The sequence below is a fragment of the Brassica napus genome, chromosome A5 (assembly GCF_020379485.1).
Source record: "Brassica napus cultivar Da-Ae chromosome A5, Da-Ae, whole genome shotgun sequence".
NCBI lineage: Eukaryota > Viridiplantae > Streptophyta > Magnoliopsida > Brassicales > Brassicaceae > Brassica > Brassica napus.
Window position 1 is genome coordinate 26,657,298 of NC_063438.1, and position 27,979 is coordinate 26,685,276.

The 27,979-nt window shown below is 37.2% G+C and overlaps 8 protein-coding genes and 1 non-coding gene across 12 annotated transcripts; 2 read left to right on the forward strand and 7 right to left on the reverse strand.

Annotated features, from left to right (window-relative positions):
• Positions 1–3,425: 3,425 nt before the first annotated feature.
• On the reverse strand, positions 3,426–6,507 carry LOC106452958 (GTP cyclohydrolase 1-like). 2 transcript variants are annotated; one of them, XM_013895159.3, is made up of 3 exons: positions 6,393–6,507; positions 4,839–5,039; positions 3,426–4,758 (listed from the first exon to the last, which is right to left on the reverse strand). In XM_013895159.3, the coding sequence occupies exons 1-3, from the start codon at positions 6,403–6,405 to the stop codon at positions 3,608–3,610; spliced, it is 1,365 nt and encodes a 454-aa protein (XP_013750613.2). In that variant the 5' UTR covers positions 6,406–6,507; the 3' UTR covers positions 3,426–3,607. The 2 variants fall into 2 exon arrangements, with proteins under 2 accessions (XP_013750613.2, XP_013750612.2); XM_013895158.3 differs by lacking the exon at positions 6,393–6,507 and having other exon boundaries at positions 4,839–5,429.
• Positions 6,508–8,937: 2,430 nt separating this feature from the next.
• LOC106345628 (wound-induced basic protein) lies at positions 8,938–9,356 on the reverse strand. The gene is made up of 2 exons (XM_013784802.3): positions 9,231–9,356; positions 8,938–9,086 (listed from the first exon to the last, which is right to left on the reverse strand). Exons 1-2 carry the CDS (start codon positions 9,296–9,298, stop codon positions 9,017–9,019), a joined length of 138 nt encoding a protein of 45 aa, XP_013640256.1. The 5' UTR covers positions 9,299–9,356; the 3' UTR covers positions 8,938–9,016.
• Positions 8,938–11,495, reverse strand: LOC106452960 (FHA domain-containing protein FHA2-like). Of its 2 annotated transcripts, XM_013895160.2 has the most exons (4): positions 10,614–11,495; positions 10,302–10,459; positions 9,231–9,908; positions 8,938–9,086 (listed from the first exon to the last, which is right to left on the reverse strand). In XM_013895160.2, the coding sequence occupies exons 1-3, from the start codon at positions 11,176–11,178 to the stop codon at positions 9,699–9,701; spliced, it is 933 nt and encodes a 310-aa protein (XP_013750614.2). In that variant the 5' UTR covers positions 11,179–11,495; the 3' UTR covers positions 8,938–9,086; positions 9,231–9,698. The 2 variants fall into 2 exon arrangements, with proteins under 2 accessions (XP_013750614.2, XP_013750615.2); XM_013895161.3 differs by lacking the exon at positions 8,938–9,086 and having other exon boundaries at positions 9,829–9,923; positions 10,382–10,459.
• Positions 11,496–12,045: 550 nt separating this feature from the next.
• LOC106452961 lies at positions 12,046–14,767 on the forward strand. Its single transcript, XM_013895162.3, has 2 exons — positions 12,046–12,689; positions 13,201–14,767. Exons 1-2 carry the CDS (start codon positions 12,424–12,426, stop codon positions 14,573–14,575), a joined length of 1,641 nt encoding a protein of 546 aa, XP_013750616.1. The 5' UTR covers positions 12,046–12,423; the 3' UTR covers positions 14,576–14,767.
• Positions 14,768–14,935: 168 nt separating this feature from the next.
• On the reverse strand, positions 14,936–16,437 carry LOC106452962 (E3 ubiquitin-protein ligase RNF4). Of its 2 annotated transcripts, none has more exons than XM_013895164.3 (6): positions 16,274–16,437; positions 15,859–16,112; positions 15,713–15,773; positions 15,565–15,638; positions 15,255–15,495; positions 14,936–15,179 (listed from the first exon to the last, which is right to left on the reverse strand). In XM_013895164.3, exons 2-5 carry the CDS (start codon positions 16,048–16,050, stop codon positions 15,277–15,279), a joined length of 546 nt encoding a protein of 181 aa, XP_013750618.1. In that variant the 5' UTR covers positions 16,051–16,112; positions 16,274–16,437; the 3' UTR covers positions 14,936–15,179; positions 15,255–15,276. The 2 variants fall into 2 exon arrangements, with proteins under 2 accessions (XP_013750618.1, XP_013750619.1); XM_013895165.3 differs by having other exon boundaries at positions 15,859–16,108; positions 16,274–16,416.
• A 1,221-nt stretch (positions 16,438–17,658) lies between these two features.
• Positions 17,659–18,706, reverse strand: LOC106345629 (heterogeneous nuclear ribonucleoprotein U-like protein 1). The gene is made up of 4 exons (XM_013784803.3): positions 18,701–18,706; positions 18,184–18,558; positions 17,811–18,011; positions 17,659–17,700 (listed from the first exon to the last, which is right to left on the reverse strand). Exons 1-4 carry the CDS (start codon positions 18,704–18,706, stop codon positions 17,659–17,661), a joined length of 624 nt encoding a protein of 207 aa, XP_013640257.2.
• A 4,281-nt stretch (positions 18,707–22,987) lies between these two features.
• On the reverse strand, positions 22,988–23,059 carry TRNAK-UUU. The gene has a single exon. It is a non-coding gene; the product is annotated as a tRNA-Lys (tRNA).
• Positions 23,060–23,112: 53 nt separating this feature from the next.
• LOC106452963 (GPI transamidase component PIG-S-like) lies at positions 23,113–26,300 on the forward strand. Its single transcript, XM_013895166.3, has 12 exons — positions 23,113–24,008; positions 24,178–24,262; positions 24,347–24,436; positions 24,523–24,596; positions 24,725–24,809; positions 24,911–24,994; positions 25,138–25,268; positions 25,400–25,481; positions 25,559–25,606; positions 25,683–25,755; positions 25,831–25,934; positions 26,016–26,300. The coding sequence occupies exons 1-12, from the start codon at positions 23,173–23,175 to the stop codon at positions 26,130–26,132; spliced, it is 1,809 nt and encodes a 602-aa protein (XP_013750620.2). The 5' UTR covers positions 23,113–23,172; the 3' UTR covers positions 26,133–26,300.
• Positions 26,253–27,896, reverse strand: LOC106452964 (ankyrin repeat and SAM domain-containing protein 6-like). Its single transcript, XM_013895167.3, has 6 exons — positions 27,644–27,896; positions 27,384–27,445; positions 27,037–27,302; positions 26,857–26,931; positions 26,726–26,788; positions 26,253–26,602 (listed from the first exon to the last, which is right to left on the reverse strand). Exons 1-6 carry the CDS (start codon positions 27,754–27,756, stop codon positions 26,558–26,560), a joined length of 624 nt encoding a protein of 207 aa, XP_013750621.2. The 5' UTR covers positions 27,757–27,896; the 3' UTR covers positions 26,253–26,557.
• Positions 27,897–27,979: the final 83 nt, after the last annotated feature.

Here is a 27,979-nt window from a genome sequence, read left to right on the forward strand (position 1 = left end):
ACATATTATATTCTATTGAGTTACATTTGATAAAATGAGATGATTGTATAGTGATAACATGATTACAAGCTTAATTACTATGTTACAGAACTTAAATTCGCCTATGTAAACCTTTTGGATTATTTTTTCATTTGTTTCCAAACAAATATACATACATAAATATATGAATGTTCTCATAGAAAATACCCATAAACAATATGACAGCTTTGGAATGGTTTTAGATTTCAAAATCTTATTTATTTCTATGCAACGATATTTTGATGAAACTTCACCTTTCTAGTTGATGAGTCCTTAAATCGACATTAAACATCTCCCTCTCCAATTTTTTTGGAGCATAAGCGTGTGATAATCAATTAATAATCTTGTGTTGCTCAACTGTTCCATGCTTGTTATTAACCAAGAGAGTCGTACCAAGTTCCCTTGTTGTATGAAGTTTCTTTTCAGTTTCGCTTGTTTAATCTAAACATGGTTGGTTTTAGGCATATCTGGATGAAGCATCCGGTTTGACCTTAACTTTAAAGAACTATTATACATAGATTCATAGCCCCAAATTTTCGACATGATTATTTTAAAAATGTTCAATAACTTGATAACATTCCAAATCTATCGATTTTCTAAAACAAATTCAAATAGTAGTACGTAGAATGGCTCACAAGATATAAAGAGAATAACACATCTAACATGATAGATAGAAGAAGAATGAATAACCAATAAATTGAATTGCTTCCTTTGTATTGAGACTTCAAAGTGATTATGATACCAAACAAAACAAAAGACAACAAACAAACAAGAAAACCCACTCAAAATGGAGAGCTTGCATCTTCTTTCAGCTGTAGTGTGGATCTTGTCTAGAAACATTACTCTTGCAGAACTATCATTCGAAAACAGACCCAAAACTGCAATAGTAACAGTACTGTTTCCAAACTTCTCAATCCTCTAGAGATCATAAAAGTATGCCCTGCTTCGGCTACTACGATCACATCCCCACCAACAAAGAGGTGATAGTGTCTCAGCTATCTGATGAGTCATCCTCTTGAAGCTTGAACTTGTAAAAGTGTACAATAGACTTCATGAGTGACTTGGGGTTGGATCCTTCGGCGCAACTATATCCAATATGAACAACACTTTGTAATTTACCCACTAATACATATCTTGTACACATAATTTTCCCTTGGTCAAAATTATTAATCTTGGAATCCAAGTAATTAAAACTTCATCTTTATTGTTAATAGATTGCTTCATCGAATGGGATATACTTTCACGCTCTGGATACCTAGACATGATTGGGATAAAGCTTTATAATTTATATTTCATTATTTTATCATATTTACATTCCAATGCCATTTACCAGAACGAATCAGTTCTAGTGGTAAAGGGGTTGCGGCTGTAATTTCTGCGATCCGGATTCGATTTGCGCTGGGAGAAACTATTTACAATATTTGGGTTTCCGGCAAAGAGGTGGAAACACCTTTTTCATTATTGTTATGAGCTTTTCATTTTTCATTTATATCTTATAAAACTTGAATTTTTAGGTTGGGATTTACATTCTTATAGAAATTTTTTTTAACTCAAAGCTGATAACTCTATTGGTAAAGTCATCTGCCCTAAGGGAACAGGTTCCAGGCTTGAGGCTGAGCAGCTGCAGGTGGATTTAATAACAGGAGCTTGTTATTGGTCTAAAAAGATTATGAGATTTGCCTGAAAACTTCTTGAATTAAAGAAAAAAGGAAAAATAATTACTATTAAGAAATTAAATTCAGGATTATTTATTTTGGTTTTTATATTTAATTAAAGTGATCAGATATTACCAAATATATACGATTTCCTATTGCTATGGGACTTAGGTTTTAATTTTTTGTTATTTAATTACCGAATTTGTTTCTTTCTCTGTCATATAACTACTCTCATCGTTTTGCTTCACCCATCTAATCTTTCAACGAGTTTCACAATGAATGCGAAAGAAATTCGTACAATCATCGGAATCGTTGGTACGTTCTGCTTCTCTATTTATACAATGAATATGATTCTCTTATCTTATGTGTAATTTCGTATATTTAATATTTACTTATACCGGAAGGAGACAGTACTGTAGTTGTAGGCTTGTAGCAGTAGTTGAATGAAGCTATATATTATTTATGTTTTGGAGGAACTTTAATCGATGTTAATCCAATGACGGATGTAGTAAGCAAATTTACTTAGCTTAGTTTAGCTGTTTACTGATACTATTTATCTGGCTTGATCCAGGACCATTGTTTCTTTCACGGATTCATAAAAGGATTATTATAATTATATTCACAAACATCTGCATATACAGGCCAAAGTTTATACAAATTTACAAGAATGAATCAGTGGATGTGGATTTTCAACAACATCGTCATGTAGCGATGGTGATGAAATGTAGCTTGTGGATTTTGTATGGTCTCCCACTTGTTCAAAAGGATAGCATTCTCGTCACCACCAGTAATGGCGTTGGGCTTGTAATCGAAGTGATCTACTTGGTTGTATTTTTTATCTACTGTTACAAAGATCTAGATTTAGAACGTGTAAGTTCCATCATTAATGCTTAAATCTCTTAATCATTATTGTATTATTGATTTTGATCCCTAATGTTTATGTTGTTGGTTATCTTCAGATGCAGGCCACTGGGGCATGTCTTATAGTTGAGATTAGTTCGCTCCTTTTTTTTCTATGCGAATACTCTTTTGATCCTTGAAAACGTATCGGCAAGACGTAAACTAATCGGAGTTTTTTGCACCGTTTACACCATTATTATGCATGTTTTACTAGCCCTGGTATGAGCTCTCCTTTCTTCCTAATTGATAGTTATGAGTTTTCATTAACTTCTTTTTTTGTTTTGTTTAATGTGTGAAACGATAGCAAACAAAGGTTGACGGGGAACAATTTCGCTGTAGGTATCTGCCATTTTGGTTCTCATTTGTTAACTTTATCAACGCTGGAATTTGGATTGCTTATTCTGTGATTTACAAGATTGACGTCTACGTTCTTGTAAGTGCCTTCATTTTCTTTGGAAAAATCTTTTTTTAATTGATTTTCTTTAAGAGATTTTGGTGTTTGTAACGTTTTTTCCTTTTTGGGTTTGTGTATGGGACAGGTAGTCAATGTTGTTGGAGCATTGGCGTGTGCTATTCATTTAATAATCTTGTGTTGCTCAATTATTAATCAGCGCTTGTTACAACCCAAGAGAGTCGTACCAAGTGCTCCTATATATGCACTTTAGTTTTTTTTCTTTCGGTTTTGCTTGTTTAATCTAAACATGGTTGGTTTTACCTATACTTGTCTTGACCCCAAACTTTAAAAAACTATTATACATAGATCCATAACCTCAATTTTCGATATTTTTCCTTATTAAGATTAGTTTTAAAATGTTCAATGACTTGATAACATTCCAAATCATCTATTTCCTGGAAACAAATCCCAATAGTAGAATGTATAATGGTTCACAAGATCTCTTTCTATTTATTATAAAGAGAATGACACATCTTAACATGATTGATAGAAGAAGAATCAATAACCAAGAAATCAAATCGCTTCCTTAGTTTCGAAACTTCGAAGTGATTATTGATACCAAACAAACAAAAAAACCCACTCAAAATGGGGAGCTTGCATCTGCCTTCAAGGCAGCCGTTGCATGGATCTTGTCTAGAAACTCGGCTCTTGCAGAACCATCATTTGAAAACTGACCCAAAACAGCAATAGTAGCAGTGCTGCTTCCGAACTTCTCAATCCCTCTAGAGATCATACAAGTATGCCCTGCTTCCGCTACAACAATCACATCCCCACCAACGAGAGGCGATAGCGTCTCAGCTATCTGACGCGTCATCCTCTCTTGCACTTGAAGCTTGAACCCATAGAAGTGTACAATAGACTTCATCAATGACTTGTGGCTGTATCCTTCACCACAATAGTAGCCAATGTGAACAACTCCGTAGAAAGGAAGCAAATGATGCTCACACATTGACCAAAACGGTAAGTTCAGTTCACAGTGCAGCTTGACCTCGCCGTTGGCTTTGACGCCGTTAACGCCGTTAACGCCGTTAAGCTTCATCTCGAGGTTAACGTTTTGGAAGTTCATCATCCACTTGAGGAACCTAGAGGGTGTAGCAATGAGCCCTTCCCTCGACGGATCTTCTCCTAACGACTTGAGAATCGAAACAACCGCGGAAACCATCTCAGGATCTTCTTCTTCAGACGAGGTTTTAACGCTAGGACACCACTCTTTCTTCACAGAGCCACACAAAGCTTCCGTCTTTACGCCTTTGAGCTTCAAGAAACTCAAGAACTCACCCCAAAGACTCGACCCTTCGTCGTCGAAAACTCCTGACCCGGAGGAAACCATGAGCTTCACAAACCCATTATCGCTTGGAGACTTTACGTCCAAGCATGGGAAGTGAATGTGAGAGCACTGCAGAACAACGGCGACGCCAGAGGGTTTAACCCAGTGGTGAAGAGCAGAGCATATATCATCAGCCAAACCCTGGGGCTCCTGGAGCCGCTTGGCGAAAACGTCAGCGACTCTGGAGAACTTGCTAAGTCCCAAAACACGCTGCTCAGATGGGACGTAACCCACGTGGCACCTGACGTGAAAAGGAAGCAAGCAAGACTCACAGTAAGAGTAGTGGTCGAGGTCTCGAACGACGACGAGTCCTCCAACTCCTCCCGCTTGTCCAATGCCATCTTCTAGCCCTGCTTCTGGAAACAGAGCACTCTGTACATACTCCTTCACCTTTAGCTTATAACCTGAAGCATTAAAACACAACTTCAATACTATCATCAATAACTTAAAAGAAGCAAATGTTGTGTATGTGAATGTAGTAAACCTCTGGTGCCTTCACGAAGGGCCTTGGCGACGCGGAAAGGAGTCTTTTTGATGCCTTCTCTGTTGACATCCTCGTGAAGGCCTTGGAGGAGAAGCTTGACAGCGTCTTGGATGGCTAAAGTCTCTGGTTGGTGCTCGAAAGCGAGATCAATGCAGGCGTTTTTGATTCCAGTCTCAAGCTCTAGATTCAAACGTCCTTCATCTAATGCTCCCATTGAAGAAGACAAAAAAAAGAGACAATAAGCGATTCAAAATAATTTTAAAAAAATTGAAATTTTTTCCAGATGTCCAGTAAAATTCAACACCACGATGAATCGTCTCCACTAGAAAAAAAAAAACAGATTTTTCGTTTCTGGGAAAACTAATCGGAAAATTTTTTGAGAAGACGAGGGATAATACGCGGGTGGGAAGAAACGATGGGTTGCCGTTGATCCAGTTATTATGTGGATTCGCATAAATCGATTTAAAAAATAGTATCATGATAATGTTTTATTTTTATTATTATTATTATGTAACTTCTCAAGTATTAGAAAGCGTAATTGTCATCAGAGCATCTTGCGAGACCAAACAAAAAAAAGGAAACTATTTTACTATATCTTGTTCTGTCCTCCAAGATTTTCTGTCTGATCGTTTCCTTTTTCGAACTCTTTCACCTAACTCACGTTTGTTTTGTCCTAATTATCCTTTAGCATGTTTTTTTATTTACTTTAGTGGATTGTTTTTTACTCACCTACTGGGTTCTAATTAATTAAATTATCCTGAATTTGAGTATGTATTCTCCAATAACCGGATTCCTTTCGAATCAGATCTCACATTATATTTTTATTGTGTTTTTCATTGGTAGTATATTTTTTGTGGTAAGCTTACATATCTAATAAGTGATAACAAAAGCGTTCAAGATGGGATAGATGCAGCATAATAAAATCAATATCAGTCGAAAGGGAAAGTGTCGCTATCGGAGAAAAGGCGAATAAAATCAGGATATGCGCTCTTGCTATAAATAGGCAGTATAGAGTAGTAGTACAACAAAAGCATTCAAAAGTGACATATGTTTCAAAAATAAATATATGATATTATAAAAATTCAAAAGAACTAAAAACTATAGTTTCAGAAAGAAAGAAAAAAAAAACAAAACAAAAATCCGAATCCACAAAAAGAATATCTTAAACTTGAAAACGGGCTAGTATGGACGCAATATAGATTTACAATTAAGTGGAATAATTTAGCTTTATCTTCCTCGACCCACTGAGAAAGCCATGGTGCAGGAAGAAAGAAAAACTATTAACAAAACTTTCTAAAATGCTTAAGAGTTAATCCTCTCTTTGCAAAGCTATACGGGCCACGTGTCATTGTAAAACTATGGAACCAAACATACTTTAGTTTATTTTCCTTTTGAGAAAATAGAACCAAGCATGTTTTGGGGAAGAAAGATTGCCAAATCAATAGCAGAAGAGCATTGATACTGATATACATTAATGTAGGTTTGTTTGCAATGATCAAATGTATTAGAAAGAGGTTTTGTTATGCAATGAAGTCAAGCATAACGAGGAAGTACCTGAGGTATCCATGGGAGAAGAAAGGATGATTGACTACACAATTCTTTTCCTTGGATTTGATATATATAGTGAAAGTGTTTATTATTTAAATGATAAATATATGATAAAACCAATCCTGTTGAGTGATCAAGATATTTTACCGAACATATAAAAGAAAACAGGAAGAAGATTTGATTTCGTTGCGATCCCCCATGTAATACAGAAATTGTCGTGTTTAATTTATAATATTATGTCATTATACACGTATGCCATTTTAGTGTCATTTACATATTAGATAAAGTTATAAAGCTAATAGAAATTATTTTGTTCCTGTAATAAGCAAAGGTACTTCAATATTTGAGAAAAAGACAGTCCTTTTTTTGTCTGTGTGCGCCATATGCCTTTTTTTGTTAAAACTTTCATAATCTGTTATTGTTTTAGTATCCCTTGTAGTATGATTTAATAATATAATGATACGATTGCGATCCGATGCAACTAACTACAATTATTATGAACAACTCTTTTTAGCAAAGAAAAAAAAACTCTTCAAGCAACTCCATTATGAAATTCTTCTCGTGACATGTGTATATTCACCAGAAACTATTCCACATGCACAAATCTATGATTATTAGAAAAATATCACCATAAATATTTCATAAATAATACATGAAGTTTTTAGAATAATATTTTCTTAAGTGAGTATCTATCTCAGAAGCTTTAGAGTTTTTGACCTACATCACTCTAAAACTTCTGAGTTATGATAAACTTTGCATGTATAATTAAATTCTTAGATATCGCTTCTCTTTTCTAATCTAATTTTAGTTTATTTCTGTAACGATGTTGGTGGAATTCGTTTTATTCACTATGTTAAACACGAAACAAAAACCAACCTTTATCCGTGGTTTTTGTTTTTTTTTTTTATCAACCTTTATCCGTGGTTAAAACCTTGATGTTCGCAGTAACAATGGTTCTGTTTCCGTATCTTTTTATTGTTCGGTGCTAGCTACACCAACTTGTTTATATATGTTTGTTGGTTTGATAGCATATTAACATGGCGAGATCCTTAAATTTATATTATCTTCTTATTTTGTCATTGATTGGATCGGGATACTACATACATCGTTAAAGAAGATCACATACAGAGAAAAAAAAAACAACTTCGAGTTTTTACTACACAGTTGATGGCATTGATAAGTTTTGAAACAAATCACAATTAAAAAAAAAAGCTCAACAACCAAAATTTGTATGATTGTCTATAGAAATTGCGTGGAATAGTTTAAAATGAGAAAGTAGTGGGTATTACTCTTACCTACCTCAGGTAATATTTTTTAAGAATAGTTTATACCAGAGGCTAGCTGATCTAGCAAATATCATAACATGTGGAGGCACACACCATATAAGATAACAAAGTTTCCAACCAAATACGCATGGACATTAGCGATTAAATTATTTGAGTTCTTCAATCTCTAGTAAAATTAATGAAAATTAGTTTGTCTGTATGTCACTTGCCCCAACTAGCTCTCGCGTAGGTCCCTCTACGGTGATGATTCGTTTGGAGATCAAGATAGTGTGGGACCTTTTCTTAGCAGTAGCCAACTACGAGTCTAAATCAAAATCGATCTCGTGCTCGAGATTCACGTGTTTCACGTGGTAGACTTGCTATTCCACGCTGTGTTTTTTAACCAATGGTAATAGAAACGAACTAAGAACAAATGGTAAACGCTAATTGATAATCTGAGATTTATAGACTTGATAATTAATCATATTTGTAACCGACACCAACATGTCCACTATCACGTAACATAAAAATATTGTAGCAATTAATCTCGCTTTCGTATTTTCTTTGACATTACATGGTTCTTGTTGGATTTTTTTTTTTTTGACGTCGTTCTTGTTGTATCTTCAGAATGTGTTTCTACCGAGGCTGAATAGATGAACCAATAGCAGGGATATAAAAATAAAGAACATACGAGACTAGGGAAGCAAAGAGGATCAGTGGAGTTCTAAAAATTAAACTTAAGGCCCATAAGATTTTTTGCCATAGCCCAAATGATATTGAGCCAGACTAGCAAGTTATTTGCCACATAGCCCAATAGAAAGAGGTGGTATTGTAGTTGGAAACAAACACTAAAACTTGTGTAGAAAACACTTCAATAACTGTGACAGTAACTTTGGACTTGGACTAACTCTGGGGATTCGATTTTTATCTTTTGTAGCAACAATTCCACAACTGTTGGATTGATTTAATTAGTGCTTGCATAAATCATATTGATGGGAGAAGAGTCCACGTGGGGAAGAAGCGAGGTGAAGATAGAAGTGACTGTTGGGTACAACAGGTAGCAACTCTTTCGAGTGCTTGAGAATCAGGTTATTCCGGGAACAGAGAAGGATTCATGAACAAGGAAGACAACATTCAGTGAATAAACCAAAAACTAGCAAGGTTTATGTGGTTGTTGTTGTGACAAGATTGGTCTGAATTATTTTGAACTGGGAACGTTTTTTATTTTGGTGAATTGGATTTCTTCAATTCGACTTTTGACATATATGAAACTGGATTCGATCAAAAGCTAAATAATTAAAGATGAACCATTGAAACTGAAAATGTTTTCAGAACATAGAAACGTTACAAAACAAAGGATAAGTCTTATTCATTCATCACAGGTTTGTTGTCGCTGGCTTTGGGCTTCTGATCTCTTGGCTTGTCCTCGCCTCTCCTATATTTACATACACACGATGAGATCAGTAACATCACTAAATTGACATAGCTAATATTTAACATCTCCAGATACTAGAAACATAAATTGCACATCACATTCTTTTTGGATCAGACAAAAGAAAAGAGAGAAAAGTGTTTGTACCTTTTGTCGGTAGAGAACTTCGAGCTCAGGAAGGATTTGAAGAGAACGGAGTTGACATCGTAAATCATCTTTTCGATCAAATCTCTGGTAACTTCTAACTCAGCTGGCTGCAAAATGAAATGACGGTAACCCTAAAGATGCCCCACGTTCAACCATTTTATATTGTCGGCTCTTGACCATCTTCTTGAACCAGTTTGGGCCACTATCTATGGGCCTTGTCCGGCCCATAAACTTATTTCCATTTTAAACGTCGTTCTTTTTCTGATATGCCCGAATTACTTTTGGCCTTTGTCAAAGATGATGAGAAAAATTCTAAGGGCATTTTAACTTCAATGTCAAGATAAGATAGAAAAGCTTAAGCAGCCCCGTGTATACACTCAGTTCGTGGGAGACAATCAAAAGATATTATAACGATAATCCACCACTAGTAGAACAAGTACAATCATTCATGTTGGTGATTACAGTTTTTCATGAGAGTAGGGAAACGAGGGATACAAATTCTAGCGTAACTCTTCCTTTGGATCTAGTGTTGATTACGAAATGCTCCGGGTATTTCCTCAGCAGCATCAGCAAACCGTACCATGGTTTACCATTTGCTTCAGGGATTGCCCAGTCTTCTTGCGCCAAGTACCTTCTTACTCGACTGTGATGCCATATGTTTCCATACTTCTTTAATATCTGTCACAGACCAAATCAATACGATGCATTACCATATTGAACCACAAAGAGAATTGGTTTATGAAAACAGAATGAAACTCTGCAACGTACTATGGAGTAATATTTTTGTACTTTCTAAGGATCGTACGAAATTTCGTTATGCGATTACGTTGGAAGACTGGTAAGATCCTAGACTCACACTAAGTCTTACAAACCTACATGGAGACCATACAAGATTGGCCTCAATGGATTAATACTACCAATAATTACTAAGGATAGATATTCTCATGAACTTGTATACGTTGTTATAGACCTAATAACATGAAGGAAACATAGTGTTTTCCGACAGTAGAAAACCCGTGCTAGGTCCTGTACTAAAAGAAGACAGGATAATAATAAGTAGCAGTCACTAACCACCGAGTGAAGTTTCTCCATAGGCATCCAATCTCCAGGACCACACAAATCAGAAAGCACAGTTGCAACAGATGACACAACATCCTTCTCCTCCAGCTGCAAAACTTGCTGATCATCAGCTTCACGATCTATCTTCCCTCTCCCCTCTCTCTTCTTCTCTACACACATCAAAGCAGATACAAACACCCTGGTGTCAATATCATCCAAACCCAACTTCTAACAACTTTATCTAATCAAATGCCGAGCACCCGCCACGTAAGCATTAAGCTAATAAAGATTAAAACTTTAAACATAAACGATTTTAGTTTATACCAGTGGAAGCATATTCATCTCTCCTCATCTTCTTCCCACTCCCCCTAACAACCTCCTCATCCTCCTCCTCCTCGTCTTCATCATCATCATCATAAAACTCTCTACTCCTCCCACTCTTCTTAGAGCCCCCACCCGAATGATAACTCTGGTACGGAACCACTCCTCCTCCAGAGACATGATGCCTGGGCCCCACCGGCCCGCCCAGGATACTCCGAACCGGAAGCAAAAAGTAAAACTCCTTATCCCCAATCTGCAACAGATCCTGCGAGTCTAGCTTCACGTTCGGGTTCCCGGGGAGGTGCAGGACGCCTTCGACGAAGCAGCCGTTCTTCCCCAGGACCTCGAGGGAGAATCGGCGCCGCGTGAAGTCGTAGAAGATCCGCGCGTGGTTGCGGGAGATGTTCATCCCGCCGCCGAGGGAGGAGAGGTCGACGTCGACGGTGGATTTCTTGGAGTTGCGGCCGAGCATGATGGAGTATGACTGCATGTAGTACTCGAAATCCTCGCCTTGGAGCTTCGCGAATCCGACCTCTACGTCGCTGCCTCCTCCTACGGCGGAAGCCATGGCGCGTGTGAAAAGTCTCCGGTGAATTTGATTTGAATTAGGGTTTGCGAATCGTGGTAGTTTCTGGAACTGGAAATGATCTGTTTGGATAATTGGTTTAGCTTATCCAGTGTCGGGGTTAGGATGAAAGCTTCTTTAGGTGAAATGACTATTACACCCTTGTGGTTAAGCGAGGCCCTCAGTAAAAAGGCTTTGCGAGACATTGTTATGGGCCTTATGGCCCCGTTAAGTTCAAGTTATTAAGTATTTGGATAGAAAAAAAAATATTTTGCAAATTTATGTTGTAAATTTTGTTTTTGAACAAAAAAAAGTTGTGAATTTTTAAAAATGACTAGTCAAAGCTTCAATTGGTGACCGTTTAATTGAACAGAAAAATGAATAAAATAGTAAATAAAATTCAGTTGAGAAAATGAAAAAATAGAAATATAAGCATTTATGTTCAATTTATTACCCATGGATTTTTTTTTCATACATTTTTCATTTCTGAAGAAATGAGAAGAATAGAGTGGAACCTATGTGTCTGTTATTTGACAAAAAAAATATCAACATGATTGATATCAAAATTGAGAAATAAAAATTTTACTATTATTTTGTTCATAAAATGTGGTGGAAGCCAAAATAAGTTGTAAGTTTAAGGCCTATAAAAAAGGCTAATCTTGAAAATTTTACAAATAGTTTGAAAATTAAGTTGTAAATTACATGTCTTGTTTACTTCTAAGTTGTGAAACCAACTACTTGTTATTAAAATTGGCTATAATCATAATAAGCAAAAGGTCCATCCATGTTCATCACATGGAACAAGATCCTCCAAGACCAACCTGTCACACTAGACTTTTCCTCTGTTCGCTTCTTCTCACAAAGTGCACACACTTGAACCCCCCAAAAAAAACATTTTCTCCATTTTTTTAATACGAATTAACAAAAAGAAAACTAGAAAAAAAAAAAAAAGTGGTAAGAGAACAAGTCCAGCTTAAAGAAGCTCATCTCTTTACTCATTTCACGATTCCCCCGTCTCGTGTTTCTCTCACACACTTGTTCTTTTGAGTTTCCTCCTCTTCTCTTCTTTTGGTCTTCCATCATCAAAAGACCAAAGTTGATGTTTTTACAGCCCTAAACAGAGACAGCCACATACATGTGTTATGTCCCCATAATCCCATTATTACCACCATTTCACACTTCTCTCCTAAAATTTCCAGATCCAACACAAACCCATCTCACAGCAGAATCAAGAGCCATAGAGAGAGAATGGGAGTGATACTGGACTCTTGGTGCTTCTGCAAAGGAGTAAGCAAAAGCGAGAAGATGAAAGGTTCGATTTTCTCCGGCAAGGGTCCGGCGATGGCTCGAATCTCCGTCTCCGGACCAAACGGTACTGTTACTTCCGGAACAGGGTTCCTCATTCATCGGAATCTTCTTCTCACCACTCACCTTAATCTCCCTTCCGTCTCCGCCACCGAAACCGCCGAGGTCCGCCTCCAGAACGGTGTCGCCGCCGCTCTCTTCCCTCACAGGTCCCACACACCACTCTCTTTGTCTCCTGTATTGTCGGTTGCACGATCCAGTTAAACTTTTAAAGCTAAATGCGTATATAAAAATGGCTCTAATTTCATATTTTTGAAATAAAGCTGAAACCTTTATACTGTGTATATGGTAATGATTCTGGATCTAATGTCTAAATTTAGTAACTTTTAGCTTCACCTTGTGGCTAATTATTAAAGAATCCTTGCAAGTTTCTCTGCATTTGCTCATTGATTATCTAAAAATGCAATTCAGATATTTTGAAAATAAAGGTGAACACTTTATACTGTAGTTATGTTTATATGATAATGATTCTGGATCTAATAGATAAATCTAGTAAATTCTTAGCTTCACCTTGTGGTTAATTATTTAAGAAACCTTACAAGTTTCTCTGCATTTGTTCATTGATTATCTAAAAATGCAATTCAAGTTTGATAATGATTCTTCATCTATTATCTAAATAAAGTAAGTTTGGCCAATGGTTTTATTTGATGCTACTTGCAGGTTTTTCATCACAAGTTCAGTTATTGATCTGACCATAGTTGGTGTAGACCTTGTTGATGGTGGAGACTCAAATTCTCAGAGTCAAACCCAACAACAGCCACATTACCTGAAGACATGTTCTAAGCCAAACCTGGATTTGGGAAGTGTAGTGTACCTTTTAGGCTACGCTGCTCAGAACGAGCTCAAGGTTGGTGAGGGGAAGTTAGTGGTAGCTACCGACAATCTCATCAAACTATCTACCGATGAAATGATATGGAGTCCTGGATCAGCTGGGTTTGATGTTCAAGGGAATCTAGCGTTCATGATCTGCGATCCGAGGAAGCTAGCTACATCACCAGCCTCAACTTCTACTTCTTCCACATCATCATTGAAGAAAGATAACAACAAGACGCTGATGATGCAGTTTGGTATACCCATGCCTGTGATCTGTGACTGGCTGAATCAGCATTGGGAAGGTAGTTTGGATGAGCATACGAGTAAACCTAAGCTGCCTCTCATTAGGTTAATGTCTTCTGGTCAGAAGAGTGAGCGTTCTTGTGCTTCGTTCACCATGCGCCCTGTCTTCAAGCCGACTGACTCTGCTGATGTTGTTGGAACAACATCTTCATCTAACAACAGAGATCAAACTCATAACGCCCCTGAGGAAGAAGAAGAAACCTCAAGAAAGTTAACTACTTCTACAACTCATGCACAAGGCATCCCAACCCCTGAGATATACGAATCACCGAAGCTAACTTCAAGCCCTTTAAGAAAGGAGTCTGGTGGTGGTCAAGTCCATCTTTTGGATATCAACTTCCCGCCACGTGTACCTAAAGTCCCAACCTATCTTCCTCAGCTCAACTATCCACAACAAAGCAATCATATGGTGGAAGAGGCTGAGATTGCATCAGAGGGATCAGACGCGCAGATTGCTTCAACAGGCTCAGTGAACGGCGCTCTCAGCGAGGTCATCTCAAGCTCACCACCACCAGAAGCAGCTCACTATGTATATCACCACAATCATGGATACAGCAGTGAGGAAGAGACAACAATGTACTCTGCAGAGACAGCCGAGAGCCGAAACTATCCAACTCCTCCGGCAAAAAGCTGTGTTGGAAGGAGCCAAAGCTGTGTGAGCTCCTCCGGCAGATGGGGAACGCCTCAGAAGAGTTTGAGCGGTAGAAGAGCAATGCTGGAGAAGCAAAGAAGCTTTGTCCATGGGAATAATAAGATGCATTCACAAGGAGGAGCAACCTCTCAGAGGAGTAATGACTATTACAGCCCAACGGTGTCATCAATCATGAAGAAAAGGAATAATAGTTCGGAGAAACCGGTTTTTAAACCGGTGCCTAGACCTAGAGCTGCTAGTCCTTCTTCCCAGAGATGGATGTTCTGAGACCAAGAGAAAGAGCCAAAACACCTTCATATAAAGAGAGAGACATCTTTGTTTAAAATTTTGATGTCTTGTACTACTAATTTGATTTCAAATCTTGTGCAGACATATTGAAGAGAGACGTTACCAATAGAAAAACATACAGTCTTGCATTCTTGTATTAGTTCAAAAAAAAAAAAGCTTTTGTTTTTGCTATCATGTGTTATATGAGAGTGACACCTTAAGAACAAACTTATAAGTTATATGTGTTGAGAGTAAACTGTGGACCAATATGGATATGCCATTCACTGCCTTCTAGCTCTTACTATTAGCTTATACTGAGCTAACAGATGTACCTAATACAATTATAAGGTGAGACTGTAATAGCGCAGTGATGTAGAATGCTTTCTTAAGATTCAACCATGTATCTCAACAATAAAGAGTCGCTCAGATTAACAAGATACTGATGATATATACATCTAAAGATGTCTTCATTGGTTCCTAAACGTTTCTCTCTCTAAGCAGAAAGATATTCACATTACAAAAGGATAACTCATGAACAAACATGTTCTTCACTGTTCCCACACCAATCTTCTCAAGGGTAGGAGCCGATAGACCATTTTAAACCCTGCAAAGAAAGGGGGACATAAAGAAAATCAGAACACTGTATTAAAATAAAGATCGACCACAAGACTTTACTTACTAGTGATGTTTCTGTGGATCACTCATCTGGTGGTAGGAAGGAAGACTCGGATGAGGTCTTTAGCAATGACCCTTTTTCTACACGTAGGGCATTTAGCTTGAACAGACACCGCGAGCTTTATGCATTTTTTGCAGAAGATATGACCACACTTTGTTGACACCTCCTCGGTAAATGGACACATGCAAATTGGGCAGTTAAACTTAGGTTCCTCAACAGGAGGTGCTACGGTCTTAGACTTCCTCTGAACAAGACATTGACCAACTCGGTGAGCCTAAAGTCCTAATAAAGCAGACAAAAAAAAACATCTTACCGGATTGTTATGGTCAACATTAGCTTGATCAGATTGACGCTTTGTGCGGTTCTTGCTTAGTCTAGTGGTACCACCTGCACTCATAATAGACTAACCAAAGTGAACAAAGGAAACACTTTTGAAGTGTTAACCGTTTTGAGAAACTCACCTGACTCTACATCAACTACTAAGGGTCCTCTCTGTGAGCCTCCGGACTTGTGTCTTTTAGCCTGAAAACAAGAATGAAACAGAATCAATTACACACATACATGTATTGTAAGAGTGGGGATAAATAACAAGAAGAAGAGAGGATACTCGATCAAAAGCAGAAGCAGTTGATTCAACAACATCATCATCATCCTCAATAGCATCAACATCGATTGTCGGTGGACCAGACACAATCGGAGGTTGTTGTCCAGCTCTTGGTTGTTCACTTTGTTGTGTCCCATTCACATTGTTTGACCTCCTTGAGCTTCTGGTAACTACCCTCTCACTCCGAGAACTCATACTTAAACCACCTTTATTCGAGTCCTGACCCCGTTCTCTCAGCTTGAGAAGCAAAAGACTGTCTTCAATAACAAAAAGATCAAAGCTTTTTTCACATTCAGTATAATTCAGGAGAGCATAATTCAAGAAACGGTTAAAGAAACCCACAAGAAATTAAAACACAAGCTAACAAACAGAATCAATTGACAGATCCAGAAACAGAGAAATTTGAAAAAGGTTGTACCTTTAATCTCGAGACGATGAAGTGTGTAGAGAGAAACGAAAGGGATCACACTGAATCAGTGGTTTTGGACAGTGCCGTCCCGAAATATCCGGTGGCCTAAAGCAATATAAAAAAATGTGGCCTTTAATTTTTTTCAGAAATTTTGAATCTGGTTTATCATTACTAATTCTCTAATATGAACATACTTTTTTACATAAGAATATTTTTTGTTATATAGGAAAATTTATTGTTTTAAAACTAATTTTATGTTCTTTAAAAAAAATTTCAATTGTTTAGTAATGAAGTTGTTGCTGTAATTTTTAACCTGAACCTTCATTAAGTTATTTTACAAATATATAAAGAACCAAAGAAATCATACAAATATATATAACAAAAATGTATATTACTAAATGTGTTCGAAATATAAAAGATCACTGAATTTAACTATAGTAAGTTACATAACAATAACTGATAGTTAAAATGAAATATAAATGGTTATAAGTTATAAATTCAGACAAATAGATTAAAATTAGTTTAGAAACAGAGACTAAGAAAGTATGAAAAACTAAAATGACTAAATATTAAATCTCGAGGTTTTAAACAATCATCTATGACCATTACACAATTTAAGATTTGTGGCCTTAAAAATATCAATTATAGATGTGGCCTAAAGCTAATGCTTTATGTGCCTTATGGCTAGGACGGGCCTGGTTTTGGATATGAGATATGAATGATAACAGTACAGTACCTTTTTGTATTGGTCGTCTTCTCAATTTTAAAACCAAAAGAAGAAAAAAAAGGTTTGTACTTTAGTTTTGCTCTTGATTTTTTACATGCAACACTTGTACTGTTATTGTTTCAGTCTGACTCTTCTTTTAATTTGTTGGTACTGAATGAATCTTTTAACTACGACTCAAACTTAGTTTACTAGATACCCACATTTATGACCAGGCCCGTTGGGCTTTTACTGAGGAATTTTATTGATAAAAAGCCTTTTCCTTGTGCAATGCGTATAAACCCCTAGTAAATAAAATGTTTGCATATGCATATTATGAAGAAATATCTAAGTACTGTGTTTCTGTTCAACAATTTTTGAAAATAAAACGTTTCTTTACCATGCATTATATATATAGTGAAGTCCGGCTGCGCATTTCTTTTCATAGGCAAATGTTTTGGTGAGATTCGATAATCAAAGGCAAACTACACAAACACAATCACACTAGCTAGCTACCATTTTAATTTGAGAAATAAATTTAAATAGTTATGCATTATGTATAGTGATTGCTCCAACGTTGTTGACAACATAAATCACTCTCCTTGTTACAAATAGATAGAAACCATAAAAGAACACACAAGAAAATGAAAAAAAATGTCGTGAGTTGATACAATATGTACGTTCACTGTCTTCAATAGCTGCTTCCCTTTCGGCTCCATGTAAAGCAACAGAACTGCGCATCCCATTTCATATTATAAATACACATTATATGTAAAATAGTATACACCAAAGTATTCATCTTTTGCATTAAAATAATATAAGTTGGATGATTATGTGAAGTACCTTGAAGGAGCCTGGAGCAGTAGATTGATCACGTGACCGTTGATCATCGTTGATAAGGCGAGATGGAGTGTTACCTACTGATCCACCGTTGGATCTGGCATCTCGCCTCTCTTCTTTGACTTGGTCGAAAATGTGTGTGTAACTCATGTTCTGATCCCCTGATCCCACTGATCCTGGAAATGGTGGAATCGTCGTCCCTCCCTAACATACGTATGCATAATTGTAATAAGCCAACTAGTTCATTAAAATCCTTTGTTTTTGATTATCAAACGTGACTCTTCGAACATTGTATTTATTCGATACATTTAAACAAATATTTGTTATAATAATGTGCAAATGCAAACAAACAATCGAGGTATATAGTATATCATACCCTTCCGTTGTTGCCGCCTCTAACATTGGGTTTAGGCTGTGTCTGTGGTGGACGAGGAGGAACCTGCGGCTGCCGTTGGTTTCCGGATCCGCCTCCACCTCCATAACCTCCGTATAGTCCGCCTCTAGCTCCGTAGAGCTGATTGGCAGGAGGAGCTCTGACTTTGTTTATATCGGTTGGTGGTGGCGCTCTAACCGGTTTTGGAATTATAGGAGTAGGTTGTTGTGGAGGAGGTTTTGCTTGAGTTTTGATGTCAGAGTTCTCTAGAGATTCGTACAAGTCAGCTCGTTTGTTCGTCCTCGCGTTGTCGAAGACAGCTGTGAAGGGTTGAGATTGGTTGTTCCAGTCCCCAAACTTTGGAACGTGCGCACGGTTCTGCAATCAATCATTAAATGATGAACTAATGGTTTTTTAGTTTTAGACTAATTTAAAAGATCAAACTTGAAGTGCAAGAAACCATTATACTATGTCAGCCCTAATCGAGAACTATGTGATACAAAAGAGTTTTCCAACTTACTGCCATATTTCTTGATCTTGAGAGGAATGAGGAAAGGCTTCAATGGGCTATGTATGGAATGATGAAAGATAGAAGATATATATAAAAACGTTGACGATTCATATAATATATAGTGTCTGGTTATAAAGTTTGAATGTCTCCGTTTCTTCTCTCACGGTCTAGAACGACTTCTTCAATCTCTAGTATTTAGCATGTTGTGACTTTAAAAAGTTGTATCGCAGTTAACTTTGACGTCTCTATGGTTAGCTGGATTATTTGGTTATACTAATATGTACTTAATTACCATAGGACATATTATATACTCAACCGTGGGTGTATAATATGAGAAAGTTGTCTCTCCAAGTGGACGACGACTTAAACGACTGTCTGTGAACCCAACTTGTATATATAGCACCGAATTTAATATGTTTTGACTTTATCAATCAGTCCATCATATCTATCCACTTGTGTTTTATAGCATTAGAGGTTGAGATGGTGCGGTCTCATTACACATTCTGAGCCTTGATTTACAACAATAGATAAAAGTCTATAAATATTCGTCTATTCAGATTAACGTAACTCTAATGATACACCAAACTAATCATTTTAATTTGTAATAATATATTCAATATATACTAATCACTTTAGATGAGTATGTTGTAGTACCTTGGAGGAGCTTGGGGCAGGAGATTCATGTTGACCGTTGATGGGGCGAGATGGAGCCTTGCCTACTGATCCACCGTAGGATCTGATCCCCTGGCTCCGGTGACTAAGGCTTTAGCACCTATAGCTAATATAAGTGTTGAAAGTCAGGTACCATACATCACCAGACCGAGAACTTTGGCATCTTTGTTACTCTCTCATGCGGATGTTTTATGGTTTTCTCTGTTCTTAGGTTTTGTATCATACACCGAAGTCTTCGTTTTCATCTTGGAATGAAAAACTTCAGAGCTACATCTTAAATGATCTTCCCTTCTTTGTACGTACCTTTTTCTCAAAAATCCCCATGACTAATTTGGACACAACTGATAGTTTAACAGATTATTATTGTGATATGGAACATGATCTCGCATCAGTGTCAGGTTCGGTTCACCATTCATATTTATAATATCCTTTACATCAATTATATGTTGATTAATATTTTGAATTCCTATATTTAATATTGGAAAGCATTTGAAGAAGACATCTGAAACATCATATAGTTGTTTTTGCATTCTCTAAAACAGGACCTAGAGCAAATAGTTGAAGTTCTCTTGGGGCAATTCCGACAACTTTTTGGTTTCATGTCCGAAGCCATTTATACCGGTGGACTGGGCAGTTACAAGATTTCACCTAGTGAAAGAGGTTTTACAGAGTGGTAAGTAAATGAGAAACTCTAGTATTGGTTGTGTTTCGCTATCTGTGACGCTTATCAATCAATATTGGATGTTACTACTTAAGGCAAGGGGATGCTCAAGAGGTATGGATACTGATGAGTGTTGTCTTTCTGGATGTTTGCATTTGAATTGGATGTTACTACATGTTTCAACCTCCACTCCTGTGCAACAACCCTGGCTCTCTTTCTAGACTGGTACGTGATTAACTTCTACATGCCTGGTTATAGCACGTTCATTTTAGTTCAGTCACTCCCAAGGATGATAATCAAGGATGAAATTGGAGAACAAGTATGTTTCTCATCTTGAAACAATTTTCTGGAAATTGATATGTTCTGCATAGGCAAAGTACTTGACATGGCAAATCATAAAGAAGACGGCCTAAGGACCCTGTGGTTACTTTGAACACCGGAGTAACCCTTTGCATATTTATAAATCCTATGTAATTTCTATGCTTTTGGTTGCTTTAATGCAAAATGCAAAACTATGCAACAACATTTTATTAGAGAAGAGACTATAAATTTCCAGAATCATTGCAACAATGTAACTACTTCCGGAGACCGTTAAGCTGAGCTTGAGCCGTTATATAAAAGACGGTAGACTATTATCTTTTTGTATCCCAAAGCAAGAAATATCTTCTTCCTCGGCACCTGATACAAAAACACAACTTGTAAGTAGCTTTCGTGTTACAGATCAACTAAAACTGAGACTAAGAGAATGACTTTCATCCAAAATGTATGGGGCCGAGTGATATAAAGCATAGTGGTTGTTAATGTTGTGGCAGTTTTAACATGGAGCTTACTATTGGTATAAGATCACTCATATCAACCTAAGAAATATCAAAAATGGAATGAGAACATGAGCCTGTGATAAGATGACACCAAGCATAATGAATATTCAACCTAGCCAATATTACATACCTCTTCCACGTGTAAGGTAAAGTTCTTGAGACATCGACTAAAGGTCGATAGAGACATCCACCCTAAGGTAGAGAACATCGTCACTGAAGTACTCTGAATCTTCTGACAAGAAAGAGTCCAATGACAATCCCATAAAATCCATGCATTCATATGAGTCTCCTTGCGAAGTCATAGTCGAGCTACTGTGTTTCACTAGGAATTGTTCTCCTAGGTTGCGTCTTGCACTAAACTCATAGTTGACCATCTCGCTCTTAGCAACTCTTAAGACTTCCAGGAACAACCCAATACTATCCATATCGCAACGTACTGATATGTGAAAACGATGGAACTCTAACCGAACCGATATATAAACAAGATATGTGAGAAAATATATATTCTTATTTGTTTGAATCTCTATAACAATATTTTTCACTGCCTTTGTGTACAATCTATATAAAATTTATTACACAAGTGTTCACACGAACAAGAGTCACAATAAAATTGCTCAAAAGTTGTACACTCATAAAGTTACTTTCAAATACTTCATGATATGTCAATAGTACTTGTGATTGTCTATTGAATAGCGTCTCTTGATGAACCTTCAAGCCATGATTACTCTATATATATCAAGTTTGAAAACCTGTGTTTATTCTTCATGTATAATTCTAGTTTTTTCTTTATTGGTTTTTGTATTTCAATAGATTTAGAAATTCAAACCAAATTCAGTGTTATTGGTTCTATAATCACCACTCATATTCAGCCAAACAAACTTTGATCCGCTATTTCTATAATCACCAATTTCATATCACTTCAGTTTTTAATTTTTTTTTTACAAAGAACTTTCAAAAAAAAAATTGACAACGAAGAAGATTTTGAAGAAAACAATAACGACGAAAAGTTAATGTAATCTAAAATTAGTAAAGAGAGCATGTAATATCAATTAAGAGCAACCACAACAACAACAACTATGTGGATAGATTCTACATGTTATGAGAATAACATAACATATGATATATGAAAGAGGAAAAAAGAAAAAAATACATGTTTTGAAAATATTTATTGACGATTATAAACTACAATTGTTATAAATCCATTTATTTACAATAATCCATTGAATTGATTTTGAAGTCCATCTGATTTATTCTAAACTCAACTTATCTACTTTAAGATCTTTGGATTTTCCACAGATATGTAAATCCAAGAAAGATTTCTAAATCTATTAAGATACAAAAACTAATAACTCCTATTAAAATTTTGTGAATATATCCCGTTCTATTTTCATAATTTTTTTGGTTTAGAATTTATATACATCTTCACACGAGGAGAACATTGGTAAAAATAAAAGTTCACCGAAGTAAGGTATCAGTAATCCATGAAGTTGTATATGCATATTTTAAGAATTTAAAATAAAATATTATAAGAAAATATTTTTAAAAATATGATAAGGAAACATTTAAATATTGTTAATTTTTATAAGAAAGCTATTTTTTTTGGTCAACAAGAAAGCTGTTTTCTTATCATGAATATTATATAGTAAAGATCAGCTGCACATTTCTTTTCAGACGCAAATGTTTTTGTGAAATCGATTAACAAAGATTTTTTGGAAAAAATTAATTAACAGAAGATAAAATTACATAACACAATCACATTACTCTTTTAATTTGAGAAACAAATTTAAATGGTGATTGATCAAACGTTGCTAACAACAAAAACAACTCCTTTGTTACAAAAGAAAAGAAAGCAAGAAGACACACACAAGAAAGAGAGAGAGAGATAGAGAGAGATATCAAAGAAAATGGAATAGGGAACATGTGTAGAGAGATTGTAGAATGCTTCCCTTTATAATAACTAGAGTTTGTAGAATGTTTGTTAATTGCTGTCCAAAAAAAGAAGAAGAATTTTTGTTAAAGAGAGGAATTCTTATAACATTTCTAGGTTCTTTGCTCATCAGCAAAAAGTCATCTGAACAATAAGCTTTCTGAAATTTGATCATAGCAGTGTGTAAAAAAACTGCAGGAGTACATAAAATAACGTAACGCCGTCTGTGGGGAGCGAACCCACGGCCACGGGATTAAAAGTCACGCGCTCTACCACTGAGCTAAGACGGCTACTGAACAGTCGATTCAATTAATTCTATAAGAACCCAGTTTACACGAAACGACAAAACCAACGCAATAGTAAAGCCCAAGTGTTGTGGCCATCTTCAACTCTCACGAAGCCGATGGAAGAAACCTCCGATCATCCGAATCCGACTACATCCACACCCGGAACCACGCCGGAGCCCGATCCGAAGACCATGCGCTCCTCCAAACCCGGGTTAAAGCGCCTCCTCATCACCACCACCGTACTCTTCTCCTTCCTCTCAGGTCTGCCGTTTCTATGGAAGTCAGTCGAAATCTACCGATCTCAATTACCTTTCCACGACATCGACTCACTCTCCGATCAAATAAAGTCGACGCCTTTACGCTTTCCATGTACTTTCCACGCCTTATTCATTGGGTTCCGATCGAATGATCCGGATCAGTTGCGATCTGAGATACAAGACGGTGTGAATCAGTTGACCGGTGAAAGTTCACAGTGTGGCTCTTGCAATGTGTCTATCTCCGTCACGGTTCAAAGCCCAGATGAGCTCTGCTCTGAGACCTTTCCTTCCACGTGCTCTTACCGCTGCGGAGTGATCAAAAGAGATGCTTTTGGTGGTGGGTTGGATGATGAGGTGGATGAGTCGTTGGATGATGTGTTCGGTGGATGTTCTGGGGGTATTGGGAAGATGTATAGTGTTGTTGTGGTGAATAAAGAGGAGGGTGATGGTGGAGATGAGGTGAAGGCTGTGGTGGGGAAGAGAAGGCATGCGTGGATTGTGGGGAGTGGGTTGGAAGAGAGGTATGGAGAGGTGGTGGGTAGAGTTTCTGAGGTTTTTGTTAAGGTGTTTATGAATGGTGGAAGAGAGGAGGGAGACTCTATTCGTGGGGAGTTTATGCCTGTGGGATCAGATGGGAGGCTTGTTCTTTCTTTTAGCCTGTTAAATTCCAATCCACGTGATTGGATCTATGATTGGTATGATCAAAGTGTTGTGCTTTCTCACTATTACCTGAGCTTTGTTAGAGATTTTGCATTGCCATTACAACATTTGCTTCGGCTTTGGCCTTTAGGGAATCCAGAGTTTACTGTTTTGTTTGCCTAAGTACTTACCAGTGACTTGTTGTCTGTGTGCTACGTTTGATAGGGACTTTCAGAGGATAGACGAGGGATTGTTAGCTCCTGTGACTAAGGCTTTAGCGCCTATAGCTGATATAAGTGTTGAAAGTCAGGTACCGTTCATCACCAGACTGAGATCTTTGGCATCTTTGTTATTCTCTCTCATGCTGATGTTTTTATACTTTCTATGTTCTTAGGTTTTGTATCACACACCGAAGTCTTCGTTTTCATCTTGGGATGAAAAACTTCAGAGCTACATCTTCAGGACCAGTGATCTTCCCTTCTTTGTATGTACTTTTTTCTCAATATCTCCATGAGTGATTTGGATACAACTGATGATGTGACAGATTATTATCTTGAATGGTTACGCCAGGTGAACTCGAACGAATGGCACTTGGATACTTCTGCTGGAGCCAGTGGACGGTCCAAAATACTGCAATTTGTGGTGTATATTACTCTACTCTGACCATGTTTTTTGCTTAATGCTGTATTAGACTATACTGTTTCCTGATAAATTAAGCAGGAATGTTTCCCCACATGTATCTAAACTCTATGATCTTTCCTCATATTATCAGATATATTCCATCTGGAAAAGAATGCCCTCTTCACTTGCAGTTGCCAAATGGGGAGATATCTAAAACAAATGGCTTCATATCTCCGGTTAGTTTCCACTCATCCTATATTTGCTTTCCTTCTGCTAATCTGTTGGTATATCTTCTTCTTTGTGTAAAACAAGGTTATCTTTTCATTTTGTTCCACAGATGTGGGGCAGTGTGATTGTATGGAACCCGAGAAATTGTGATAAGGATTCTGAAAGCCCAAGCAGGAACATGATATCGCCTCAGGTCCGGTTTACAATTCATATTCAAAATATGCTCTACATTAATTATTTGTTGATTAATATTTTAAATTCCTATATTGAGTATTTCGAGAGCCTTTGAAGAAGATGTCTGAAACATCATAGTTGTTTTTGCATTTTCTGAAACAGGATCTAGAGCAAATAGTTGAAGTTTTCTTGGGGCAATTTCGACAACTTTTTGGTTTTAAGTCGGAAGCTATTTATACCAGTGAATTGGGCAGTTACAAGATATTACCTAGTGAAAGAGGCTTTACAGAGTGGTAAGTATTGGTTGTGTCTCGCTATCTTTGATGCTTATCAATCAATATTGGATGTTTCTACTTAAAGCAAGGGATGCTCATGAGTTAATGTATATTGATGAGTTTTGTCTTTCCCAATGTGGCATTTGCAGGGAACTGGATGTCTTGTCACGGAAACACACGTGTTTCAATCTCCACTCTTGTGCAACAACCCTCGGCTCTCTTTCTAGATTGGTTAGTGATTGACTCCACATGCCTGGTTAAAGCTTTTCATTTCAGTTCTTCTAATCTTTATTACTTGGCACCTGCAGGTTCAGTCACTCCCCAGGATGATAATCAAGGATGAGATTGGAGAACAAGTATGTTACTCATCTTGAAATTTTCCGGAAATTGTTATATTCTGAACATTTCCATTGGTTTCCTTCAAACCACCAGGTGAAATACTCTCTGAAAGCAGCAAAGTTGGCTCAATCCAATGCTTCTCTGGGTGGATACAGTTCTTCAGCCAGTATGTTACACTTAATATTCTCTGTTCTATGTTGGTAAACTCTAACAAGAAGTTGCGTTTCTGTGTTCTGTAAAGGTTCATCAAGAGAAGCAAGGTCTCTAGCTGAGAATGCCTTCTTCCATCCATCCATCATGTCCGTCAGCTACTTCTCTTACGAACATTGCTTTGCTGTGTACTCGGTTAGTTTCATGATCTCTACCACCATTATTAATATTAGCATCGTTTTCTCAGAGCTCATAGGTTCATACTTTCTTGGACAGCCGTTTTTCCTACCTGTTGCTGGACACGTTGTCCTTGCAGCACTACGGGAGTGGAAAAGATACAAACAAGAGAAGGCAAAGTACTTGACATGGCTAACCAGGAAGAAGACGGCCTAGGACCATGTTGTCACTTTGAACATTAGTGTAAACCCTTTTCATTTTTACATATCCTTTGTAATTTCTAAGCTTTTTGGTTGTTTGTATTCAAAATCACGCAACAGCATTGTATCAGAGAAGAGACCATAATTTTTTTTGACTGATTAACTTTCTGAGTTTTCCTACGCTTTTGCATTGTGTTTTAAACTCAAAGCTTTTCACACATCACAAGTGGCGCAAACCGGCAGTGTTTGTTTCACTATACCTACGATTACAGATGTGTACCGCCAAAATTCTAAGCTCTTGAAATGGGCAGATACATAAAAAAAAATACGAGAAAAAAGAAAAGACAATTCCGGAATCAGTTCGAAAATAGCTTAACGTAACAGACTTCCGGAGACCGTTTCAGCTGAGCTTGAAGCCGTTATGCAAAAGACACTAGACTATCAGCGTTTGGATCCCAAAGCAAGAAGTATCTTCTTCCTTGGGCCCTGAAACAACAACAACACAGCTTGTAAGTATCAACTAACACTGAGACTAAGATAATTATTTTCATCCAAAATCTATAAAGCAGAGTGGTAGTTAATGTTTTTGTAGTTTAATATGGAGCTTACCATTGGTATAAGCATAGCCTTGAGGTCATCATCTGTCATATGCATGAGAGCATCCATATCAACCTGAGAAAGACCAAAAAGAATAAGAACTCTGTCACAAGATGACTCCAAGCATAGCAAATATTACATACCTCTTCCACTTTAAAAGCAGTAGAATACTTCTCGAGACCCAGTGATTCCAGAAAGCTATCAACCGATCCACCAGCCTGAACCAAGAGATAACAAACTAAGAAACAGTAGAATAGTTTTCTCCCAAGGTAATTTATAAGCACGATGGAAAAACACAGTTAAAGAAAAGTGAATCTCATTGCCTGCTGTGATTTCGTCCTGGTAGCTTGACTTGAAGCTTTTCTAGTAACCTCTGTTTCAGTTTCAGTTGCTACACTCTTCATGCTTGGTCTAGCAGCAGCCTCCACTTTAGATTTCAGCGGGTCACTGTTCTTCGGTTGCACAGTCATCGTCCCAGAGAGCTTCTCACGTAAATCCCGCACGCCTGAACCACCTCCTCGCCCGCTTTGAGATCCATCATCTCTCTTCTGGAGCTTCAGGCGAAGATCTCTAGAATCAACTCTGCGACCTTAGCAAGCCATCAAACAAATAGATACTTAGTTTCTGCTAAAAGAGAATTGGTTAAAGAGAGAGTAGTAAAAAGACATACTTGAGAGTTGAGGTTTGTCATTACTGAAAAGATCATGCTCCCATTTGTCGTCCTGCCTTTGCCTGGAACCATAAGAAAGTAAAAGAATATAAACTATTCCTCAACACAACACAACACAAAAACAAACACAGTTTCATTCTCAAAGTCCTCCTAAGCTAAACCAAACACACAATTCAAATAGCTAAGCAAGAAAAATCACAATGCAGGTAATAGCTAATCTAACCCTCGATTGAATTCAAACAGAGCGAATAAACTCGAACCTCTTCCCAGTCACTTGTCGGGAGCGAGTAGAGTTATCGCCAGAGCCGCCGTTGATTCGATCCTTTACCGTGTTCCTGCTTCCAGACTCAGACTCCAATCTATCAGCATACATCTTTCTTCTTCTCGGATGAAGAAAAGCACAAATTTTTAATATCCTAAACCCTAGAATCAATTGCGGAGCAGGAAGAGAGAGCTCTTGAACAGAAAACAACTCGACAAGTTTTGATTTTGGCTTCACAAGAAGGAAGGATCTACATCCAATCAAGTACCGGGCCAGCTTGGCTCCATCGGGTCGGGTCAAGCCGGGTTGAAATCAGGATTAAATGACGGTTATT

Excerpts from the sequence above, each read along its gene's own strand:
- LOC106452958 (XM_013895159.3), bottom strand. Across the intron at positions 4,759-4,838 it reads CCTTCGTGAAGGCACCAGAG|GTTATAAGCTAAAGGTGAAG; the intron begins GTTTACTACATT and ends TTAATGCTTCAG.
- LOC106345628 (XM_013784802.3), bottom strand. The coding sequence starts at position 9,298 with ATGATTTACGATGTCAACTCCGTTCTCTTCAAATCCTTCCTGAGCTCG. Across the intron at positions 9,087-9,230 it reads AAGTTCTCTACCGACAAAAG|GAGAGGCGAGGACAAGCCAA; the intron begins GTACAAACACTT and ends ATGTAAATATAG.
- LOC106452960 (XM_013895160.2), bottom strand. The coding sequence starts at position 11,178 with ATGGCTTCCGCCGTAGGAGGAGGCAGCGACGTAGAGGTCGGATTCGCG. Across the intron at positions 10,460-10,613 it reads AGATGAATATGCTTCCACTG|AGAAGAAGAGAGAGGGGAGA; the intron begins GTATAAACTAAA and ends TGATGTGTGTAG. Across the intron at positions 9,909-10,301 it reads TGGAGAAACTTCACTCGGTG|ATATTAAAGAAGTATGGAAA; the intron begins GTTAGTGACTGC and ends GGTCTGTGACAG.
- LOC106452961 (XM_013895162.3), top strand. The coding sequence starts at position 12,424 with ATGGGAGTGATACTGGACTCTTGGTGCTTCTGCAAAGGAGTAAGCAAA. Across the intron at positions 12,690-13,200 it reads GCCGCTCTCTTCCCTCACAG|GTTTTTCATCACAAGTTCAG; the intron begins GTCCCACACACC and ends TGCTACTTGCAG.
- LOC106452962 (XM_013895164.3), bottom strand. The coding sequence starts at position 16,050 with ATGAGTTCTCGGAGTGAGAGGGTAGTTACCAGAAGCTCAAGGAGGTCA. Across the intron at positions 15,774-15,858 it reads CTGCTTCTGCTTTTGATCGA|GCTAAAAGACACAAGTCCGG; the intron begins GTATCCTCTCTT and ends TCTTGTTTTCAG. Across the intron at positions 15,496-15,564 it reads ATGTTGACCATAACAATCCG|AGGAAGTCTAAGACCGTAGC; the intron begins GTAAGATGTTTT and ends TGTCTTGTTCAG.
- LOC106345629 (XM_013784803.3), bottom strand. Across the intron at positions 18,012-18,183 it reads GAGGCGGCAACAACGGAAGG|GGAGGGACGACGATTCCACC; the intron begins GTATGATATACT and ends TACGTATGTTAG. Across the intron at positions 17,701-17,810 it reads CTGCTCCAGGCTCCTTCAAG|TTCTGTTGCTTTACATGGAG; the intron begins GTACTTCACATA and ends TGGGATGCGCAG.
- LOC106452963 (XM_013895166.3), top strand. The coding sequence starts at position 23,173 with ATGGAAGAAACCTCCGATCATCCGAATCCGACTACATCCACACCCGGA. Across the intron at positions 24,597-24,724 it reads AAAATACTGCAATTTGTGGT|ATATATTCCATCTGGAAAAG; the intron begins GTATATTACTCT and ends TCATATTATCAG. Across the intron at positions 24,995-25,137 it reads GGAACATGATATCGCCTCAG|GATCTAGAGCAAATAGTTGA; the intron begins GTCCGGTTTACA and ends TTTCTGAAACAG.
- LOC106452964 (XM_013895167.3), bottom strand. The coding sequence starts at position 27,756 with ATGTATGCTGATAGATTGGAGTCTGAGTCTGGAAGCAGGAACACGGTA. Across the intron at positions 27,446-27,643 it reads CGACAAGTGACTGGGAAGAG|GCAAAGGCAGGACGACAAAT; the intron begins GTTCGAGTTTAT and ends TTATGGTTCCAG. Across the intron at positions 26,789-26,856 it reads CTGCTTTTAAAGTGGAAGAG|GTTGATATGGATGCTCTCAT; the intron begins GTATGTAATATT and ends GGTCTTTCTCAG.